The 23,055-nt window shown below is 39.0% G+C and overlaps 3 protein-coding genes across 4 annotated transcripts in view; 1 reads left to right on the top strand and 2 right to left on the bottom strand.

The window, feature by feature from the left end:
- The window catches only part of Amfr (autocrine motility factor receptor), a 44,745-nt gene extending 42,280 nt beyond the window's left edge, over window positions 1-2,465 (bottom strand). For both annotated transcript variants that reach the window (XM_021260879.2, XM_004847897.4), the window contains exon 1: window positions 1,997-2,465. In XM_021260879.2, coding sequence (XP_021116538.1) covers window positions 1,997-2,251 — 255 coding nt within the window. In that variant the 5' untranslated portion in view covers window positions 2,252-2,465. The remainder of the gene's footprint in view (window positions 1-1,996) is intronic.
- A 6,069-nt stretch (window positions 2,466-8,534) lies between these two features.
- The window catches only part of Nudt21 (nudix hydrolase 21), a 14,847-nt gene continuing 326 nt past the window's right edge, over window positions 8,535-23,055 (bottom strand). Inside the window, exons 2-7 of the mRNA XM_004847893.4 lie at window positions 19,968-20,168; window positions 18,996-19,059; window positions 16,909-16,998; window positions 11,628-11,703; window positions 11,021-11,135; window positions 8,535-8,844 (exon numbers count right to left, since the gene is read on the bottom strand). Coding sequence (XP_004847950.1) covers window positions 8,823-8,844; window positions 11,021-11,135; window positions 11,628-11,703; window positions 16,909-16,998; window positions 18,996-19,059; window positions 19,968-20,168 — 568 coding nt within the window. The 3' untranslated portion in view covers window positions 8,535-8,822. The remainder of the gene's footprint in view (window positions 8,845-11,020; window positions 11,136-11,627; window positions 11,704-16,908; window positions 16,999-18,995; window positions 19,060-19,967; window positions 20,169-23,055) is intronic.
- The window catches only part of Ogfod1 (2-oxoglutarate and iron dependent oxygenase domain containing 1), a 23,232-nt gene continuing 22,705 nt past the window's right edge, over window positions 22,529-23,055 (top strand). The window contains exon 1 of the mRNA XM_013073319.3: window positions 22,529-22,653. Coding sequence (XP_012928773.1) covers window positions 22,638-22,653 — 16 coding nt within the window. The 5' untranslated portion in view covers window positions 22,529-22,637. The remainder of the gene's footprint in view (window positions 22,654-23,055) is intronic.

Raw genomic sequence — 23,055 nt, 5'->3', positions numbered from 1 at the left:
TGTTGTTCATGGCTATGGCCTCCAGAGTGCCCAAAATAGCACCTTTGAAATGTTTTGAGTTATGTTAATTTAAAAACTCCTGAGATGCTATCACTTATTCTAAATTGCACTCTACAAAGGTAAATTTTAAAGATCCCACTCTGCAAAAAAAAAAAAAAAAAAAAAAGCAGGATTTGCAAACTGACACAGGAATCAGTTTTTGTTCTGTCTTGCTTGGCCTTGGCAGGCAGTGTATCTGACAAAATCTTATCTGAATACCTATGAGCGGGTTCAAGGAGCATCCATTTTGACAAAGGCCCCACCATGTGTTTACTCACTAACGTTATCTTCCAGGCCACCGGAGGTTTCTGAGATTATAACTTCTACTTTTCTAATTAAAGGCACAAACTATCTAATGGGTAATGAAGAAAACTTACAATGCACACACGGAGGGTCTGAGAAGTCAAGGAAGGCCAAAATGAGTATGTGAAAAGTCAGGGGAAAGATGGATGAAAAACAGTAGGAAGCTCAACTGAGAAATAAATACATCAACAGACAAAAGAAATGATGAATCTGCCTGAAGAGCAGATACGTCTCGTTAAAATTATATTTTTCACAGAAAAATCAATAGGCTTTAGGTAATGTTTTATGGAGAAGTATTAACCTTAGAATTTGAACATATGTTTTGTAAGAAAAAATTTCCAGGCAAAAAAATCATTAAATATTAGTAGTTGTTATGTAAATGCGATAATGGTTCTTTCTCAAAGGCTTATCTGTATCTTTGACTTAGGACAAAAACCTCTTCATATCACTTTAAGTTGTTTACCTGACAACTCAAATGCAAAAACAGATTTGAAATTAAAGAGATGTGAGTTGAGCTTTTCCTCCCTTCTTTGGTACTGGTTCAGTTCAGCTTTACACAGGAGTAGAAAAACAGAAACTTCACCCTTCACTGCCTTCTAACTCTTCATCAGAAGGATCAAGAGACTTATCTAAGGCCCACAGAGGTCATAAATCCCACTGCTTCCTGATGAACCACAGTGGGAATAATTATAACAAACTAGTTGCGTATCATCCTATAAACTTGGAATATTAATCTCTCGGTCATTTACAGCCTACTACTCTGTACCCCAAGTGAGAACTTGCAGAAGTAGGCAAGATCCAAGAAGCCACAGTGAATCAAAAGTGACATACTTAAAATCCTGAAGCAACCTTTCTAATCACTGTGGGGTTTATAGAAGCATTCAAGTGCAAGGCGAGAACAAAATTCTTTAGCTAAAATAATACTCATCTGCCTAGCCTTAAAGGATCGTTCTAATAAAATAAACTCGCATGTATGCCATGTGAATGTTGCTTTATCTTGCACAAGCAAACTGGAAACCTTATTTTTTTTAAAAGCCCAGTAAAGGGAGGGATCTTGACTTAAAATGGCAAGCTGTCTCTTGACTCTGAGGGTTTTGGTGCCTTCAGACACGGAAACGAACTGTCATGAATCATCAGGTAAAAGCAGCAGGAAACACTGTTGTTTCATTAAACAGCACCCAAAAAGAACAATTCATTACTAAAGGGCAAAAAAAGGGAGGAAAAACTTATAGGACACTGCCCCTCTCTGAACAAGAATGCCCAGACGCCTAAAACCTCAAACTCAAACTCTCCTTCTCTTCATCGGAAACCCACTCGCGACATCCCCATATCTGACTGATTCGGAAAATTACTTCAACTTCCTTCCATCACACAATGGGGCGACAGTTCTCCAGACAGCCCCCGACCCCGCTTTGCGATCCGCTTGCGTCCTGCCGGGGTCCTGAGGAACCTCCAGCCAACTCCTCGCTGCCCGTCCTCCCCTGTCCCAGTCCGCCATGCGCCCCCGGCCTCGAGCCCCCGCGCCAAGAGCCTTCCCGCCAGGGCCCCCGACGCCTGGCCCTCTCCTGGGCCTGGGCTCCCCAGGACCCTTGCCACGCCCCCCTGGGTAAAGAGTGCCATGGTGGCCCCCGGCGGGGCCCTTGGCCTCGCTCACCCACACGAAGAGGCTGTCCGAGAGCAGGTACTGGGCCACGTCGCGGGCGCTGGGACCCCCGGCGCCTGAGCGGGCGAGCGCGGGCACCTCGGGCTGCAGTTGGGCCGTTAGCGGCTCGGGCTCGCCAGGCCCGGCCTCGGGCTGGTTGAGGGCGCGGTAGGCGCTGACGATGGTGCCCAGCAGGGCCAGGCCGCTGAGGCCCGTGTAGGTGCGCAGGCTGGGCCAGGGGAAGCGCTCCAGGAAGAGCAGCGGCATGACGGCGGCCTCCAGTCCCCGGCTCTCCACGCGCTGTGGCCAGGGGCCAGCGGCCAGCGGCGGCCTCGCGAACGGCGCCCACGGGCTCTGGCGTCGTCGTCGCCGCCGCCGCCGCCGCCGCCGCCGCCGCGCGGGCCGGGCCGCTCCTGGTTGCTCGCGCCGCTCCGCCCCGCGCCCGCGCCGCTCCCGCTGCTGCCCCTGCCGGCACGGAAGAGCCTCGGCTGGCTCGGGGCGGGCGCCGCTAGCAGCACGCGGGCGGGACGGGCGCGGGCGCGGCCTCCGTCCCCCGCCCCCAGAGGCCGCGCCGCAGCCTCCGGGACGCAGGCCCGGGCCTTAGGCAGAGTCGTCTGCTCTGGCCCAACTCCGGGCCTGCAGGGCGCCCGGTCCCACCTGCCCCTTCAGTTCCTTTAACACCCCTCCACCCACCTACTCCAGCACTCCTGTGACAGTAGCAGCTATCCAAGTGTGGGAAGGAAGACATGGTGCTTAGGAAATGAGACACTGCCCCTCCTCAAAGAATATTCATCCATTCTTTAATCTCTTTTCACTAGTAGCCTCGCATAAAGTCTCAAAAAAAGAACCTAATTTGGCAGGAAATAAAAATGTGTTTCCTCATACACAAGCGAGAAAGTAAATTTTGGGCAGCTTCTTTGGAAAATTATCTAGTCAGTTCCTCAGAGGTAAACATGAGTGACCACTTGGCCTAGCAATTACACTTTGTTACATACCCAAGAGTATGTAAAGATGTATGAAAATATAGTTCCACACAAAACTTATACACAAACAATGGTAGCAGGATTACTCATAATAACCCAAAGGAGGAGACAACCCTAAGGTCTGTCTAATGATGAGGGGATAAATGTGGGCAATACGTACAATGGAATGTTACTTGGCCATAAAAATAGAAGTACTGATACATCCTACAATATGGAGGGACCCTGGAAACATGCCTAAGTCAACAAAGCCAGACGTAAGTCTAAATATTATGTGATCCCACTGATAAATGTCAACACAGGTACATATACATAGAGAACACAGAAAGTAGTTGCTTAAAGTTGGTTTAAGTGGTTGCTTAGAGATGGGAGGATAAGAGGACCTGTGGTGAAAGGGTACTGGTTTCCTTTTAGAGTAATGAAAATGTTCTCTAATGGTTGCACAACTCTAAATATACTAAAAATCTTTGAATTGTATATTTTGAACAGTGAGTTACATCTCAGTATGTGAATTATATCTTAGAGCTCTTACCAAAACCAGAAAGAACCAAACCAGCCTCCTAAAGTCTTTAACCAGTACTTGGAGTTCTTGGTAACTGCATTCTCCTGTGAGGCCCAGGAGAGGCAGGACACAGAAGGATAAATACTTAGCGTGCCCAGAAAACCAAGACTGTAGAGATAGGGACTACTGGTATCTATCAGTAGAGCCCACAGCCATAAATATAGCAGCAGGGACTTTAAAAAGCTGGTCTGGCTTGGACAAGAAAGTTAGTGAAGTCCACGATCAAAATTAGAGTCACCCACGTGCATTTCAGTGTACCATTTATGCATTCTACATTTCAGACTGAGAGGAGGTCCCCGACTCCCAATGATTCAATGATATAGACTGAATTTCCTGCCATCTTTGTGGGATTGCGACTCTGACTTATTTACTTGAAGTACTGGTGAGTGAACCCAGGGCCTCACGTATGCTAAGCAAGTCCTGCACTAGAGTTACATCACTATCCTTTTTTATTTATTTCTTAAATTCTGAGATTGGGTCTCACAAAGTTGCTCAGGCTAGCCTTGAAACTTTAGCCTCCCAAGCAGCTAGGACTGCAGGTGTGTGAACCACACAGGGCTCTGATTAAAGGAAATAGGTGTGTCATTTCAGATAAAGCAGTTTGTGTGGAATAAGACTCACACCTAGATTATTGCTATTTTCCTTTTTTAAAACTCCTAAGTCCTTCCATATTTATGACTTTGATTTTCACCATCCTGCAAGAAAGCCTGAGTAGTTTTGTTATTGCCTAAGAAATCCTAGGAACTGAACTTCATTAGTCCAGCAGCCTTAACTATATTTCCATAGAATTCTGGTGTTTCGCTCAGTGGTTCCGCCACCTGCCTTGCAAGTGGAAGGACCCAAGTTTGATCCTCGGTACCAAAAAAAAAAAAGATTGACTTCAGAATTCTGGTGTTTCATGAGCTAGACCACAGTACTCCACTGCTAATCTAGCAGGGGGGAGAATATAACCAAGTCTTTATGGGGGAAAATTTTTTTTTACTTTTCTTTCATACTTACTTTCTTATAGATCCTTGATGCCCTGCACAAATATACAAATAATAAATTTTCAAAACTTTGCAATAACTTTTACCAGGTTTCATTCAACTGTGGACCCTCAAAAAGTCTCAAATGGCTATGGTTCTATTAGGTATTGAAAAAGTTTGAGAAAAAAACTAAAAGAGTAAGCACAAGAAACTTAAGTACCCAATAACATGAACCACGTGCAGTTGGCAACCGAACTGTAAATTGCAGTCTTCAGTTTCTTCAAACTCCTTCAACTGAATCTGCTAAAAACATGCTGCTGAAGCACAATGGGGGAGTCTAGTATCACTGACTCTGGCCAGCAGGCTCTTGCTGTGATACTGTTATCGTTTATATTTAGATGTCTTCCCAAAGCCTCATGCGCTCATACCAAGGTGGGGCTTTAGGGAGGTGATTGGCTTATGGAGCCATGATACTCATTCACGGTCCACCAATGAGCCTATAGCTAAATGTGATATTAGGAGGTAAAGCCTAGTGGGAGGAGGTAGGTCACTGAGGGTGTGGCCTATAAGGGTATATCTCCCTCCCTCCTCTGATCTGAGTTTCCTGCTGCCATGCTATGAGCGGTTTCTCCTCTGCCACACCCCTCTGCCGTGCTGCCCTGCCTTGGAGCCAGTGGACTATGGACTGAAACCTCTACAAACTGTGAGCTAAAATAAACCTTTCCTCCTTAGACATGTGAGTGTCTGGTCTTGTGTCTCAGCAATGAGAAAAGACAGAAGCCAACCTGTCTCTTACCCAATGACACCCAGCCACTGACATAGAACCAGAACCATACAAGATTTCTACTGACATGCTAAGGCTGGCAACTCCCCATAGGACTACCCCAAATAAGCATTGTTTTAAATATTTTTATTGAAATGACAGTAAAATAAAAAACAGTGACCATTTTAATCAAATTCTTGCTTTACAAAAATATAACCAAAACTTCAAAGAGTTTCTTTTATACATTACCTATAAATACCAGAAAAGTTCTCAAAGCCAGTCTATAAATGGTGCATGTACATTATGATGTGAACACAGTAATCTGGTTTCTATCCCTTTCTGGTGCTAGGGATCAAATCCAGGTAGGCAAGTGCTCTCTCCACCAATGAGCTAACCCCTCAGCCAAATTAAGTTTTTAAATACAATGATCATTCCCTCAACAGACAATACACCTAAACAAGCTTAATGGTTTTAAAAGTTTTATTCACAAAACAGGCTTAATATGAGCTAATATTGAAATGCTATTTATGTATCAAGTCAAATTACAGTATTGTTTCTCATCACATAAACAAAAGCTGCTTAAAATAAATCCAGTTTAACTCAAACAATAAATGATATTAAAAAAGTGAAATATGTATAGGAAAATCAGTCAGAAATCCCTAAGCCTTCTTTGGCAATGCAACATAGAAAATTGGAACTTCTCTGAAGCAGTCTTACAGATCAGCACATACAGATCTAAATACTATGAACTAGTAAAAATATTTTGTGAAACTCAAATATGGAAAAGCTACTGGTGGCATTTCACATCAACTGAATGAGCAGGTACTTGAAAAACAGTCATTAAGAACCTAAAAGCATGATAGTCACATCTTTGTTAGCTGATTGCTGCTGGCCTGCTGAGTTTTTTCTTTCTTCATCTGTGTTTTTGTTTTTTGAGACAGGGTCTCCCTATGTAAGTTTTTAGGCTGGTCTTGGACTCATGATGTAACCCAGGCTGTCCTTGAACTCACAGCGATCCTTCTGCCTCAGCCTCCCAGAGTGCTGGGATTACAGGTGAGCACCACCACACCTGGCTCTCTACCTCACTTCTAAGCATTGAAGAAAACAGACCAGCTAATTTGGTTATACTTTGTCCACATATAATGTTAACTTAATGAAACTTTTAAATATCCAAAATAACAATATTGTTGTTACAAGGCAAAATAAAAAGTAAACTCTTCCAAATATGCTGTTAACAGTATAAGCTCATTTACAGAATTGTAATGCCATTTTAAGTATTACCTACTTTAAAAAAATCATAATCTTTATCACTTAAGGGGAAAAATTATTCTCCAAAGGGATAAGTCAATCATAAATATGACTTCAAACAATTGAGTATAACTTTTTAGTTTTTACTCCTGCTCAAATATTTCCTATGTCATTTAGTATTTTTATATAGAACATGCACTATTTGGATTATTCATGGAAAATAAGATGACATGTTGTGGTTATACAATAGAAAAGAGAGCTTTCATTTGTAGACAAACCAGGAACATAGTACGGTCTCAAAAATATGTCTGTTCATCAAGAACTTAGCTTATACTGTTGGAATGCACAAATTAAAACTGTTCCTAAAGAAGTGCAATAAAAAGTTACCTATCAAAAGATCTTAAACAATGCCCTCTTTTAATGCTTATAAGAACACACAAAACTTGAATCCTCTTGTTCTATATCAGGATAAACAAAGAGTATAGGGATTCAACTGTAACTGATCAGAAAAGTTTGTCTGTACATTATGAATTTCATATTCAAAACCCTATCTGGGTTACTAACCCACACAACTTCAAAGTTTTGCTCAGTAGGCCCCAGTGTATGGATGACTGACTTAAGCACCTATATTATGAAGAAGTGATCAGGAAAGAATTTCTAGGTCAAAGTTTAAGTTACAAATGGTAAGAATGGCTTTGAATCAGATGACTCTTCAATTCAAACACTACTTATTGACAGCATTTTATAAATCATACCTAGAAAAAATTCATTTCTCCCCATCCCCAGAGAACTGCAAGAGCTAACATCTGAAGTGTGGTTACTGAAGTATTTCCCTTGGATGCCAAAACAATCATGGAAGGTGATTTTTCTCCCCCAAATCTGATCCTAATTGAACAATGTTTTTAAAAGTTTCTTTTTTAATTTGGTATTTTTATCTTAGGCTGACATTTGACCCCTGCCTATCACCTATCCTTGCCCTAGAATCCAGTTGCTACAGATTACTCCTAAATATTTCTGAAATGCTTTGTCACTTGCTAAAACCAAGTTTTCATCTCTATGGATATAATCTCAAGTTAACTGAGAAAAGTTTGTAAACTAAAAGTTCAAAACCTAACAGTATTTTTACCATGGCTCTAAGAATAACTAAGACACAACTTCATAATTGCAGAAATAATACCACCACTATCACATAAAGGGAAAACTTTTATACCAATTCCCATGACTTAGCTGATCTAGCTAATCTTTTTTTGGTACCCGACATCGAACGTGGGACCTTGTGCTTTCGAGGCAGGCAGTGGAACCACTGAGCTAAATCCCTGGCCCTGATCTAGCCAATTTTAATGTTTTCCATATGTTTAGGGTCTGTTGCTTTTTTTTTTTTTTTGAGAGGAATAAAGGGATTTATTGGGCAGAATTTAAAACAGACAATTTCTTTTTTTTTGTTTTCCAGTACTGGGGATCGAACTCAGGACCTTATGCTTGTGAGGCAGGTGAGGTGCCACTGAGCTAAATCCCTGGCAAGGGTCTGTTGCTTTTAACCTACGGCCTGGATGGTTATAAAATGTACTAGTCAGTTAATATACTGAGTTCTCTATAGAACTCACTAGCACACTGGTGGTGAACTGATGGCACACATGCCATGGCAGGCACACAGAGCCCTCTGTCAGCACATGAGCCAAGTGTATGAGTTGTTTTTACTAAACTAAAACCTCAGTATTCAGGTTTAATTGCAGTGTTGGCACTTTGCAATAAATAAGTGGATTTTGAGTTAGTTTGGGTAGTTGGTCTCTAAAAGGTTTGCCATCACTGCACTAGAGAACAAAGTCTGGTTCAGGAGTTGCATCTCGGACTCAATCAAAGCTTGTTCCTAAAAATAATTGAAAATCCTCATTACAAAGGTCTGTGCAGTCTTGAAGTACCTGTATGCAGCCTAGAATGGAATGGGAGCAAGGGTCCCATAAAACTCCACTGGCCTAAACTACATTGTGTCTTAACATTTACCAGCATAAAAGAGGTAAAAAAGATCAACCACAAGAGTTTTCAAAGTTTAATGAGAAATTAAAAAAATACAAATAGAAGTTCACTTTCTTTAATGTTGTACAAAAAAGCATGAGTAGAACCAAAAGTAAACATTACATTATTTGCATCACTATCTAGTTCTTCATATGAACTTTACTATTCAAACAATAGAAAGGGGGAAATTTAGGGCTTGGGAAAAGGATAAACACCAAAAAAACTTTTCTACCATGTTTATTCTTCTACACTGTTTATAGCTGTGCTCACAGAGACGGCTTCTTTTACTTCTCCTCTGCGCAGGAATTCAGTTGTATATAAAATTGAACCTGAATTTTAAAAAGAACAATATTTTAATTACCCAGTTTTCACCTTAGATTAGAAAATTTATCTGGATGTTTCTACCCTTCTTTGACATTTTTAACATTTTCCTTTTTGTTTTCTTTTGTTGGGGGGGGGGGGATAGGGACTCCCCACACAGTTCAGGTTGGCCTTGACCACACCATGTAGCCCAGGCTGGCCTTGAATTTGTGGTGATACTCTTCTCTCAGCCTCTCAAGTGCTGGGATTACAGGCATGCATCACCATGCACAGTCCACATTTTTTAACATTTTCTACTCCAAAACAGTTTTCTCTCACCAGTCATACTTTATGTATTAATAAAAGTTTTGCTGAATATTTAACAATGAAAAAATTTAAGAGTCTAAACTTGATTAATTATGTACTATAAAGTTTCTTGAAGGCAGGAAAACGTTTTATATATCCTTGGATTTTTTTTCTTATTGTTTTGACGTTTTTTCTTTTTTGCAGTCCTGGGGATTCACTGAACATCCCCGGCCATTTTTTTTTTTTTTTTTTTTTTTTTTGAGACAAGGTCTCACTAAGTTACTAACTGCCCAGGCTGGAATTAGAATTTCAATCCCTCTGCCTCAGCTTCCCAGAATGCTGGGGTTATAGGTGTGTACCACCATTTCCATCTTGTCCTTGTATTCTGATGACTCAGCACAATTCCTGTACCTGACAGAATCAGTGCTTATGACCGGTGCCAATAAAAGAACTAATCAAAAGTCCATTTCTGCCTATCAAAAACTTACAAATTTTTTTCTTTAGCCATATCTTGCACAATTTCTTTTACATTAAGCCTATAGTCAAGTCTATAATAAAGCAAACAAAATAATATGATTAGAAGTACAGGAACAAAAGATGAAGTTTGATTAGTGACAAAGTAGAAAGACCAATTTCCTACTCAACTTTTCACTGCTGGAATATTTTTTCTTTTCTGACAGTACTGGGAACTGAACTCAGGGCCTTCACACCAGGCTATGTCCTCAGCTCTTCTTCTTTTTTTTTTTTCTTTTTTTTTTGGTACCAGAGATCGAACTCAGGTCCTTGCGCTTGCGCAGCAGGCGGCGAAACCACTGAGCTAAATCCCCGGCCTTTCTTATTTTTTGAGACAGGGTCTCACTAAGTCCCTAGGTTGCCAAAGCTTGAAGTTTGATCCTCCTGCCTCAGCCTCCCAGAAAGGTGGGATTACAGGTCTGAACCACCATGCCCAGCTTGGAACTGTTTTTAAACTAACATTTATTAAGTACTTACCAGAAGTGGTAGTGTTCTAAGCACTTCACATGTGCCATTTCAGTTGGTCCTCACAATCCTATAAGTAGCAGCTACCATCCCCATTTATAGATGAAACAAATCATATAGTTTGTCCAAGGTCACATTACCAGCAAGTATTAAAGCTGGGATTCAAATCCAAACACTGACCACAGAATCTACATTTTTAACCACATCAGTCTTCAATTTTCATCTATAGTTGGCTCTAAGGATCTCAACCAATACAAAGTTGACTTTTTTGTTGTTGTTGTTACCGGAGATCGAACTCAGAACCTTGAGCTTTTGAGGCAGGCACGGACGCCACTGAGCTAAATACCCAGCCCCTTACAAAGTTGACTTTTTTTTTTGGTACCAGGGATCCAACTTAGGTCCTTCCGCTTGCGCAGCAGGCAGCAAAACCACTGAGCTAAATCTCCGGCCCACAAAGTTGACTTTTTAAAAAATGGATTTCTCACTCTGCCTAAAAATTTATTCTCCATGTACAAAAGTCAGGATCTAATCCCATATGCCCCAATTTAAGACTAGTTACAGTTAAGTTCCAAAAGGGAAAAAGAATATATTACACCAAGAGATTCAATTCTATTTTTATATAGATGGCTCCCTTCATATTTACACATTACACTTTATACTTTTTCTTTGAATAAAGACTTAAGCCATAACTATAGAGTATCAGATCTGGAGTAGAGCAGGTCAGACAAATATCAGAATATTATGTCATAACTTAAAGCCTCTAAGGACACTTTTAGTTGCTTTTTACAGCTTACATATGACCTAAGAATACAGGTGTCTTAGTTTCCTTAAACATCAAAATTCATGAATTACCTATTCTCAAGTGGCTTTAAAATATGACAGTTTATATGGATGAATAAAAAAATGTTCAGCTTTCCATACCTGCTCAACAGCTGAGGAAGACTGGAAATTATGGGTCCATATCCTGGTGCATTGTCATACAATTCAAACAATGGTGCAGCTACCAGCTTATAATTTTTAGGGACTGCAAACAAGGCTAAAATAAACCAAACAGTATTCATTTTCTATAATTTCTCATATAATCAATGTTTCCATTTCATTTAAAATTAATAAACAGTTTTAGCTTTGAGAAAAGCTTTTAAGGAAAAAGACAAATTCTCATTAATACATTTTAGTTGTGTCTTCTTAGATAAAGATGAATACTACAGATTTGAAACTAACTGATTCTCTCAAAAGATCCTCGCTATTAGGAACCAAGAAAACATTTATTAAGATACTAGCAGCTAAACAATTATTAAAAATATGATAATCTGCTATTTCAGGCTCCAGTTAAATTCACTTCTCCCCCTGTACCATGACTGGCACAACTAAGAGAAACCAGGTAATTCTATATAAACATGGTATGTTTTTAGTCTAATACTAAATCAAAAAAATTTAAGTAACTTGGGGAAAACACAAAAGGATGTTTTATCCTTGAAAACATCCCAAAAGTTTTTAGATGACTACATTCATAAACAAAATAACTCACCCTTCTCTTGAAGCTGAACCAGAAACAACTTCTTATGTTCCTTAGGCTTTGTAATATGTGCAGGAATATATGGATACTAAAATAACAAATGAGAATAATTTGTAGTTTTCAAGATCCAACATTTTGTGGGGGGTTTTCTTTTTTTTCTGATACCAGGGATCGAACTCAGGTCCTTGCACTTGCGCAGCAGGCGGCGAAACCACTGAGCTAAATCCCCGGCCCTCCAACATTTTTTATACCTCAGTGCCTTTAATTATCAGATGCTCCCATTTTTTTTTTGTACCAGAGATCGAACTCAGGACCTTGCACTTGTGAGGCAGGCGATGGCACCACTGAGCTAAATCCCCAGCCCAAATGTTCCCATTTCTGACACAAAGCTCAACTATAAACCCTTCTGAGACCAAGTTCCTCATATTCTGAATATGATTTTAACATGTATCCCAGGGCTTCATTCATTTCTTTACACATTTATTCCCCAGTACAGTGCAAACTGCTGATAGTATATTACTTGCTAGTTTTTCCTTTACCAGAGCCAAGTACCTAAAAGATGTACTAATAAATGCTTTCATACATATTTTATTTTAATTAGTGATTTGGTTTTTTTTTTTTTGGTACCGGGGATCAAACTCAGGTCCTTGTGCTTACAAGGCAGACGGTGAAACCACTGAGCTAAATCCCCGACCCTAATGTTTTAATAAAAACGTTTTGCTTGGGCTGGGGATTTAGCTCAGTGGTTTCGCTGCCTGCTGCACAAACACAAGGACCCGAGTTCGAGCCCCGGTACCAAAACAACAAAAAAAAATTTTGCTGCTTTTAAATATCATTATTAGGTTAAATGCTCTAGAATCTTGATGTGGACATGTTTACTATATTAAAGGTTTAAATATAGCTTGTAAAGTATTTGACAAGATGCTCTTTGCTCCTTTTCCCAACCCCCGCCCCCCCCCAGCACATGCTTCAAAAATACCAGATGATCTAAGTGGAGTTCTGCCAGCCGAGCAAAGTATAACTGCTTGGTAAAATTAAGAAAATATTACAGAGAATTTAAAGAGATGAAGAGAATTAGAAAGGGAAACGGCTAGCTGAGAATGAATTAACTTTGACATAAAGAAAAAATATGAGGTTTTTATAACCCTTTACTGTATATGTTATAAAAATGTCTCATATATCTCCCCACAGTATATTCAGAAATTGACTTGACTTTTGGAGTTGTATTTGAGGATAGTAGAATGAAAAGTGCTGAAAAGAAGTATGAATGGGGAGTGGAATAAAAGCACAGGCTAGCAAAGACGGTATTATCATCATACCCATTTTACACAGGAACTTCTTCTAAGAGGCCAAGCATTCTTTCCAAGTAGTGAAGCCAAAATTCAGCTTCATCTATTAGACTCTTATCTACTTATAAAAGCCTATGTTATTTCCCACTGTTACCCACTGGCACCTAAACAGTATTCAATTTAGGATAATTATATACCAGTCATCCCCAAGGTGCAATGAACTGAGATAACTGTCCCAGGTTTTGGCAATTCCTCACATTATCATGAAAACCAGACACATTAGCAGCAGAGAGACAAAGCGGTGAGAAGTGGCTTAAATAGCACATGCTAAAAAACACCTGTGTTTCACTTATAAGTTTCCAAACCAGGACCGAACCCTACTAACTTTCTTCTGCTTGAGGCTACAATTTTTTTTTAACCTGTCCCACTGTAAATCAACTGTACTATATGAGAAGGCCAAGCCAGGGAGATGATGCTGACCTTTCCTTTCAGATTCCTAACTAAAACTCTAGGACTTTTGTTCTATCACAGTGGCAGCAGGCTTTTTGTATCATTGAAATCTGTTACTGTGCTTTTCTTTTAATGAGTTGTTGTTTCTAAACTAAAACCTCAGTAGAGTATTCAGGTTTAATTGCAGTGTTGGAACTTTGCCATAAAATAGATGTGTTTTGGGTTGTAATTTGGGCACTTAGTCTCTAAAAGTTCGCCATCACTGATATGTCAAAAGGATTTAGGACCCAACTTTAAGATGTTTCCTCACTAACCAAAGTAAGAAAATCTAGCCAGGCATGGTGGCTCATGGCTATAATCCCAGCACTCGGGAGGCTGAAGCAGGAGAATCATCACGAGTTCAACGTCAGCCTGAACAACACAGTAGTTCAAGGCCTGCCTGAACTACATAGTGGATTAAAATACATCAAATATACTTAATTTCATTAGGTCACACTGACAGTTTAATGAAACACGTTTTTCTGTGTTCCACATCACAGCACATCATTCTCCCTCAGATTCACAGCAGCTGTGTTCTGAAGACTGAAAAGTTCCCTGCTTTTCAGCCTCCAAACTTCTCCAATCCCTGGAATGTCTCTGAAAGGATTCTTAGACTCAACCTGAAAGTACAAAGGAGTTAATGCAATTCTTAGCCAATGGGAGTTAGGAGTCCCGGCCTCCAACTTTCTGATGGATAATTCTGAGGATAATTACACATAGTTCTGACAGTCCTTAGGAGGATCAATCTAGTTTGCCAGAGCTATAATAAAAGCAACAATATTATCTTTTAATTTTATTTTTCTTTTGGCCTCCCTCACCCTATATTCTTCTGCTTCCTATGATCATCTCCCAAGCGATCTGTACTGAAGTCTATGTTTTGTTCTCTTTGTTGAGTGCAGTCTTTGGAAGATGCTAAGGAATGAACTCATTCTTCTGAACACTGGTAGGTAAGTCAAGGAATAGAAGCACCTATTCTTGACTTTACAAATTTACTGTACGTGTCAGGTTAACCAAGTAGTTGATGAGAGAAGTTTCTCTAAAAAAGCATCACAACCCTAGTAAATTCATAGATCAAATGTTAAAACAGAAAACAACCAGATATTTAAAAGTTCCTGATGGAGGGCCGGGGATTTAGCTTGGTGGAGCCGCCTCCTGCCTGGCAAGTGCAAGGTCCCGAGTTCAATCCCTGGTGCAAAAAAAGGGAATTCCTGATGGAAGTACACATCACCATCCATGGAAGGCAGCTTCTACAGCGACCACTAGTGATCTTCATCTCCAGGCATTCATACCTTTGTGGGGTCCTCTCTCACCATGTACTAGGTTATGACCAATACTGAACAGCAGAATGATTGTCTGCCACTGCCTAGACTAGGCTATAACAGATTGTAGCTTCATACTTAGGTACTCTTTCTGTCACTGTCTCAATGTCTGTTGACTTACATACTCTGGGTGAAGGCAGCTGCCTTGCTGAAGTTATCCTGTGGAAGTGTTCACATGACAAGAAACTAAGTCTTAGATCAACAGCCAGCAAAAACTAAAGCCTTCAGTCCAACAGGTTGGAAGGCACTGAGAGGTCTGATAACAAATATATGTGAACCGGGGATCAGATCCTAGCCCTGGTTCAGATTTTTTGATGCAGTCCCAGCTGACCACATGACTAACTTCATGAGAGATCCTCAGGGAGAACAAACCTACAGGGTAGCTCCCAGATGCCTGACCCTGAGAAACTGAGATAAGATAAATATCTATGGTTTTAGAATGTTAAATTTTTTTAAGTACAGGTGACTATTCCTTATAGGAAATGCTTGGGACCAAATCATTTCAGACTTCCAAGTTGTTCAGATTTTAGGATATTTGCACAGATGTTTCAAGTTAAGCACATCTAATTAAAAAATCCAAATTTCTTAAGTCCAAAACTTTGTTGGTGGTACTAGGGATTGAATTCATGGCCTCACACATGGTAGGCAAATATTCTACTAATGAGCCATAACCCTACCCCAGTCTCCCATTTGTTATTCTATTTTGAGACAGAATCTCACTAAATTGTCCAGATTGGCTTCATTGTGGTTTTCCTGCCTCAGTCCAGTAAGTAGCTGGGATTCCAGCATGTGCCACCATCCCTGGTTGTGTCAACCACGGATCCTAGATTTCAGATGTCTGGAGTACGGATTTCAATCTCTAATGTGTTATATGGCAATAAATAATATACTATCCATGACAAATCTTGTTTGCACCCCTACACACCCTAATCCTGTTAAACTCGAATCCAATCTCTTACGCTAATTATCAATTTATAGGACATACAAGACAGCAAGCTACATGCTCAATGACAACAGGAGAATGCAATTAGCGGTGAAAACACTGAAGACTTCAAATAGCTTTTCATTAATAAGAAAAAAGAGGAAAAAGAAAAAAGAGGCAACTAACCTGTAAATACAAAAAGACTATCCTAATTCAAACAAATATAAAAACAAAAAAATTTCAAGATATTCGAAAATAGTAATACATAGAAAAAAGACAAAGAAAAAAGAGACAGGTATCTAACCTGCGGATATATTTTTAAAAAGACTACCTTAATGCAAATATAAAAACAAAAATAGGGGCCGGGGATTTAGCTCAGGCAGATTTAGCCACTGCCTGCCTCACAAGCACAAGGTCCCAAGTTTGATCCCCGGTACCAAAAAAAAAAAAAAAAAATTAAAAACAAAAATAGAAATAATCAGAAAATGTGAAAAAAAATGACTACATATTTAATGTTATGAAATTACTCATTTTAGTATAATAGTAATATGTGGTTATATTTTAAATGGAAATGGGAAGGGAATGGGGGAGAGAGTAAAGATGATCAAAATTCTATATATATATGTGTTAAGCCCCCAAACTGAATGCAATCATTACGCATAGCAAACATATACTAATAAAAATATCCTTATCTAAAATATTTTAAATTGATTTTTTTCAGTGCCAGGGATCAAATCCAGCCTTGGACCTTTTAGTCAAATGCCCTACCGCTAAGCTATACCCCAGCCCTGAAATATTTACAATGAAAATGATATCTAGGATTTGCTTCAAAATAATCCAAGGTAAGGGCTGGGGAGACAAGAGTACTATACGGCAGGGAACTGATGAAATATACTTGACCACGAGTTGCTAACTATACAGCTGAATGACAGGTTACTAGATTCATTTATTACTATTCTCTCTACTTTTGCATATTTTTGAAATCTTCCCTTAACAGGAAAAAAAAATGTTTGGCTGTGTAACTCTAAATTAAGGAGGGGAGAAAAGGAAATTTCAAGTCATTATGTTTGGAGAGTCTCCATTTTTAAAAGCATTTTAAATAAACTTTACTTGATCACTTTTTAAATGCTAAGAATTAAGGGCCAGGGATTTAGCTCAGTGGTGCCGCCGCCTACCTTGCACAGGGTCCTGAGATTGATCCCCGGTACAAAAAAGAAAGGAATTAAATCAATTTTGTTTGTCCAAATGCTCAGAAAATGTGATTGTACACTGACCTGCGGAGGCTCAAAATTTGGCCTCCACCAGTTACCAATGCAGTCATCAATGACCCAGTCTTGCAAGACTCCATCCTGGCGACCCAGTATCTGTCAAAAGAAGTAACGTAAGTAGTGTCCTAAACATTTGTACTTATGAATACTCTTCTTGGGTCCACAGCGAGGCTGGCAGAAGGCAGCAACAAGCAACAAGGTAGATAGTCTGGAAGGGATAAAAGGGAGCAACTTCTGGTGCTACTGCTTGTTTGCTCCTTTGCTGTCTCCTGCCTGCCCTGCCATGGACTGTTTCTCCTCTGTGATGCCCCTCTGCATGCCACTCTGCCTTGCAGCCAGCTGACTGTGGACTGAAACCTCTACAAACTATAAGGTGAAATGAACCTTTCCTCTTTTAACTTGTGAGTTTCAGGTATTGTGTCTCAGTGACAAGAAATGTTAAGACAGTTGGTTATGATTTGCCCAACTGCTTTTCAGTTTCCCCAATTTTTTTCTTTTGACTGTCTTACTTTGCACTCCCTCAATCCTATTGAATCTTTATCCTTTTTTTTGAAGACAGAGTCTCACAATATAGTTCAATCTGGCTTTGAACACACTGTGCAGCCTCAAACTCATGGCAATGCTCCTGCCTCAGCCTTCCAAGTGCTGGGATTACAAGTATATGCCACCATGCCCAGTGAATATTTTTTTTCTTCCTTCCTTCCTTCCTTCCTTCCTTTCCTTCCTTCCTTTCTTTTGAGACAGGGTCTCACTATATAGTTCAGGCTGGCCTTAATCTCACTATAAAGGCCAAACTGGCCTCAAACTTGTGGTGATGCTCCTGCCTCAGCCTCCAAAATGCTGGGAATACAGGCATGTGCCACCATGCCTGGATGTAATTTTATCTTTTTAAAGACACCTTTTTCCTGCCTCTTTGGTGGGTTTTCAGAAGCAGAGTTAAGCAGAGTTAAGCAGAGGGTTCAATCTATCACCTATGAACATCCCACCATATGTTAAAAGAGTTACAGTCACTTAAAAAAAAAAAACTATATAAACAAACCAACTGGTCAATAGTGGCAGAATTGCAAGTGATTTTAGTTTTGTTTTTTGTTTTTCTGTGTGCCATGATTTTTATTTTTATTTTTATTTATTTATTTAATTTTTTTTGGTACTGGGGATCGAACTCGGGTCCTTGTGCTTGCACAGCAGGCAGTGAAACCACTGAGCTAAATCCCCAGCCCCGCCATGATTTTTATAGACAGCATTATTAGTCTTGCAATTAAGGGAGAGACTGAATGTTAAAAATTAAAAATACTTAATGAAAACACTACCATCTCAAAAGCCTCCAGTATTTTGGCATTTGGCTCTAATTCTTTAGAGGCAGACACTAGAATGATTTTTTAAAATTAGTGCAATTTGGGCATAGTCTATAAAGTATGTGTGAAAATGAAAACAAACATTAAGAAATCTATCTCTTACTCAAAATTTTACAGAGGTCTACTCTGTAACAATACTGCGAGGATTCAAATCTCCAGTTCTACTACACACTAGCTGTTATAACATCAAGTTATTTAAATCCATGCTCAGTTTCCTTATCTGTAAAATGGGATTCATAATAATACCTACTTCTCAAACTGGGCATGGTGGTGCATGCCTGTAATCCCAGCACTGGGAGGCTGAGGCAGGAGGATCACCTCGAGTTCCAGGCCAGCCTGGGCTACATAGTGAGGGAGATCCTGCCTCAAAAAAGCCAAAAAGAAAACAACAGAACACCAAAACATAACAAAAAAAAAAACCTACTTCCCAGAACTACTGTGATGATTAATGGAATTACTGCATGTAAAGAACTGAGAACAGTGTCTAGCACAGTATTCAATACATGCTGGTTTTTTATTTATCATTATTGTTACATCAACATTTCCATTTTTAAAATGTTAAGACAAATTAAGTGTAAATTCAACTTGCAGAAAATAAACATACTAACACTTGGGTTTCAGTTGTACTTATTGAAAACAAAATATACAAAATAAACTTATCCTTTTCCTCAGACATAACAAAAGCTGGTGGTATTCACATGGGCAATAAAACTGTCACAATGAAAAATAGAAAAATACCTCTGTCATTAAGCGTTTTAGTCCTTCAACTTCATCTTCTCCTGGGTTAAGTTCACCACCAGGTCTGTGTAAAGATTAAGAATTTCAGCTTTCAACTTAATACAATTTGGGGATAACAGGAAGAACACATTAATATTTCTATCAAGCAACTAAATAAGACACATTTCACTATATGACAAGGCACTCAAAACTCAAATACCAATGGCAGAAGAAAAATATGGTGATGTAACGTTGACCAGACTAACAGTATGTAACCCTAGTTTTAAACAGAAAAAATATATAATACAGCATACACATAAATATATTTGTACTGGCCACCAATCCATCCCAATTTCCTCTCTGAACAGACTACATTCTTTAGGTCTAAAGAATAAGGGCCGGGGATTTAGCTCAGTGGTTCCACCACCTGCCTCGAAAGCACAAGGTCCTGAGCTCGATCCCTAGTACCAAAAAAAAAAAAAAAAAGACATTTTTCAAGAATTTCAATCTAAATTTTTAGGACCTTTGTTGTGGTATAATCTGATCATACAGTTGTGGACCAACCATATCATAAAAGGTTTATAAGTTCACAAGATAAAACTAAACTGTACATCATTCTAAGGAAAAAATACTATCAATTGGTCTTAGTAATGCTACCATGATATTTTTTTCTACCAAGTTCAGTCATTAATATCAACCATATACAGATATATGAAGATTTCTAGTTAGGAAAATAAATGAATACTAAACTAAAGAAAATACTGATACTGTTTTCTTTCTAAAGACTATTAACAGCAATGTTTGTTGAAACAAATGACTATAGGCTAGAATTGTATTCCAAAGCTGCATAAATCTCATTAAATTATCCCATTAAAAGTTAATTTCTTTTTTTAAACAAATTTTATTTTATCCCATTCCCCCCCTTAAGCCCTCTCCCCTCCCTATGTACAAAATCTTTGTTTCCATTAAAAGTTAATTTCTAACAACACTTACAATTTGAAGAAAGTTGTTCCCAGCTGTAGGAGTAACACATGGGGAAGCCGGTGCTCATGTACAATCAGAACCCCTTCTACAGTCCTCCTCATTCCAATTTTATCAAATTCCTCCCTCATGCGCTGAAATCTGGCAGCAACAGAGCTGTCCTTTTCATACAGGGGCTCTTTTGTACCAAAAGTGTAATTGGTAAGAGGGTACCTGTAATCCAAAGACAAATGTCTAGCATGAGAACTGAAGACCATAATGTACTACAACAGATACCAACCACAGAGAAAGAAACCACGGTCAGATGTGTATATATTGTCCTCAGAAACAAAGGATTTGTCCCAAGTTACCTAATTAGTTAATGAGGAGGCAATGATTAGAATTTTCTCTGGACTCTAAAACCAGAGCTTCCACACGATCAAGACTACCCTCACGAGGTATGGTGGCGTTCACCTGTAATCACGGCCCAATGGCAGGCTGAGGCAGAAGGATCACAAATTTGAGGCCAGCCTTTCAAGCATAGACAGCACTACCTTTAGGGCCTTAAATGCTTGAGAGGTGGTTATTTAGAAATCAGTAATTCTCTGGTTTTAGATCATGGCTGCTATACCAACAATTATCAACCTGGTTCCTCTGACTACTAATATAATCATAAATTCCAGTAATTATGATTGTTAACTGCTAATCTCTTTTTTTCCTATATGCTTAGCCACCACTATCCATTCACATTTCTAATTTTCTATCTGTTAAGTGCCTTCAGATTTTTCTAGAATTACAACCCTTTCCTTTCCAGATCAACTTTTCTATATTTTTTTTCCAACCTAAAGCTAGTAAGAAGCCTTTCTTCCCTTTTGCATTCATTCTATTCAGTATCCCTTCTCATGCAAATCTTCTACCCCCTATATCTAATCTGAATATCCTCTCTTCCTCTACCAAGAACTCAAAATATGGCTTATGCTATCAGACAGTTTTCATCTTACCTAGCAAAGATCAAATTTTTCTTTTAAGATAGTTTAAAATCCCACATTTATATCATATATATCACCTTATAACCACTTGATTATAAGCCTTTCAATAAGAATGTTTTAGTCACACTTGACTATTCAGTGTATTTATTTTATCAAAAGCCCTTTAAGTTATAGTTAACTACACATCTGTTCCACTCAGCTATTGTTGAAAAGGGAAATCAGGTTGCTAAAACAACAACAAAATTCCAGAAGCCAAATTCAAGGCATAAAAACAGCTCTACAAAAATTAAAATACATTGTTTCCAAGATGTTTTAAAGATTATAAAGAACTTCTCTAGTATACCCAAAGCTAAATCTAACACTGTCTAGCACTATGTGTCTGATAAGTTTTAAAAAATGCTTTCCATATATTAAAAATTTAGTTCTCACAACCTGAATTAAAAAGAATTAAGGTTACACGATATATCTCCATTGCAAAAGCCAGCTCCCACATTAGTAAGCCCAGATTATCTATTATCATACAGTGCATATCACAAAGCATGGGCTACATCTTACTTCCTCACCACTGTATACTCAACATTATGCACAGTTCCTGCTACCAGGTAGGCATTCATGCAGTATGCCCTAAACGGAAATAATACTGAGGAAGAGAGATTTGTTTTCAATTTAACTGATCAGTACCCACAGTACTGATCAAGGTTAAGTTCACAGTGATTATCTGTCAATACTACATTCAAAAGGAAAAGTACGCCCCCCAAAAAAAGAAAAAAAAGGGAAAAGTACTATAAATCAATCCACAACTTTAATGTAGCAAAGATTAAAACATCTTTCTGAAAGCACAACTATTTCACCAATTTTTCATGATTCCACACTGAACCAATAAACAAAGCAAAAAAGAAAAACACGTACAAAAGCGTGGATTCTAGTTCAGATCATCACTGAATGTAACCCAGAAGTTGTGCTTTCACACTTAAAAAAAAAATTGCCTTTTCCATTTCATGGGAATTTTATGAGAATATTCCAAAAAGTGATATGAAATTAAAGTGCTACTATATGTTAACAAAAGTTACACAAATTAATTTTATACACCTAAGTATAAACTAATTTCAGATTTTATAAAACCTAGCATTTTATTACCTAAAGTTCCAAGCTATCACCTGTTTGGCAAAAGAAAAAGAAAACACAATAATAAATATCTTTTCAATTTCAAATTACTTTTGGTTTTGAGGGTGGAAGTTCGTCTATACCACACTGCCTCACAAACTCAGACATGACAAAAAGATAGTGACAGTTTCTTGAGGAAGACACAACTCAAATACCAATTACTTACTATAGTGAAGTTACCTTTGAGAGTGACTTTGAAATGCAATGATTTGCAGCCAGGCATGGTGATGTATGCCTGTAATCCCAGCACTGAGGAGGCTGAGGCAAGAGGATCGATCACCACTAGTGAACTACACAGGGAGACTGTCTCCGCCCACTCCCCCAAAAAGCAAAGCAATCGTTTGCTCAAAGAAAAAGCTGTGTCGAAAATAAAACACAGGTCACAATGTTTCTATGAGGTAACATTCTGCTTCCCTTCACAGTTCGCACGACCACCACCAAGCCAGTGTCCATGCTGCCAAGACAGGGGATCTAGCAAGAGCCCGGGAAGCCCTCGCTGAAGCAGACAAGACATGTAAACGCATACTGCAGGCCAGGAAGCCCTGAATAGATGAACAAAACATGGGGTATGTTTGAAGCAGGCAACTACTAGACAGGACTTAAAGGAAAAAACTATAGACATGAATTATAGGTAGATCTCGAAAGTTTACAATTACAGAAAGGTAAAAAGTGCAAAAATGAGTTACACCATTCATTTCTAATAAAATCATACAAAGCAGTATCATACACGTGAAGTGAAAGCCTAAATACTGAATGGAAAGAATCTTAAAAAACACATTTTTAAGTTGGCTACCTCTGGATAGGTGGGGAAAAGATAAATTCAAAACCAATTTCGGTGTTACCCATAATGACTGAATACAGGAATGAGAACGGGATCACATTTTACTTCAAAAAGGGAAAGCTCTTCAAAGTGGACTCTAAATTCTTGGGATGGGAGGGCGTTCGGCGGGCAGGGAGGCGAGCCGGAA

This window comes from Heterocephalus glaber, unplaced genomic scaffold (assembly GCF_053883595.1).
Source record: "Heterocephalus glaber isolate CG9 unplaced genomic scaffold, H.glaber_assembly_v1.0 deba00000071, whole genome shotgun sequence".
Taxonomy (NCBI): domain Eukaryota; kingdom Metazoa; phylum Chordata; class Mammalia; order Rodentia; family Bathyergidae; genus Heterocephalus; species Heterocephalus glaber.
This window is presented reverse-complemented; position numbering and strand designations above follow the sequence as displayed.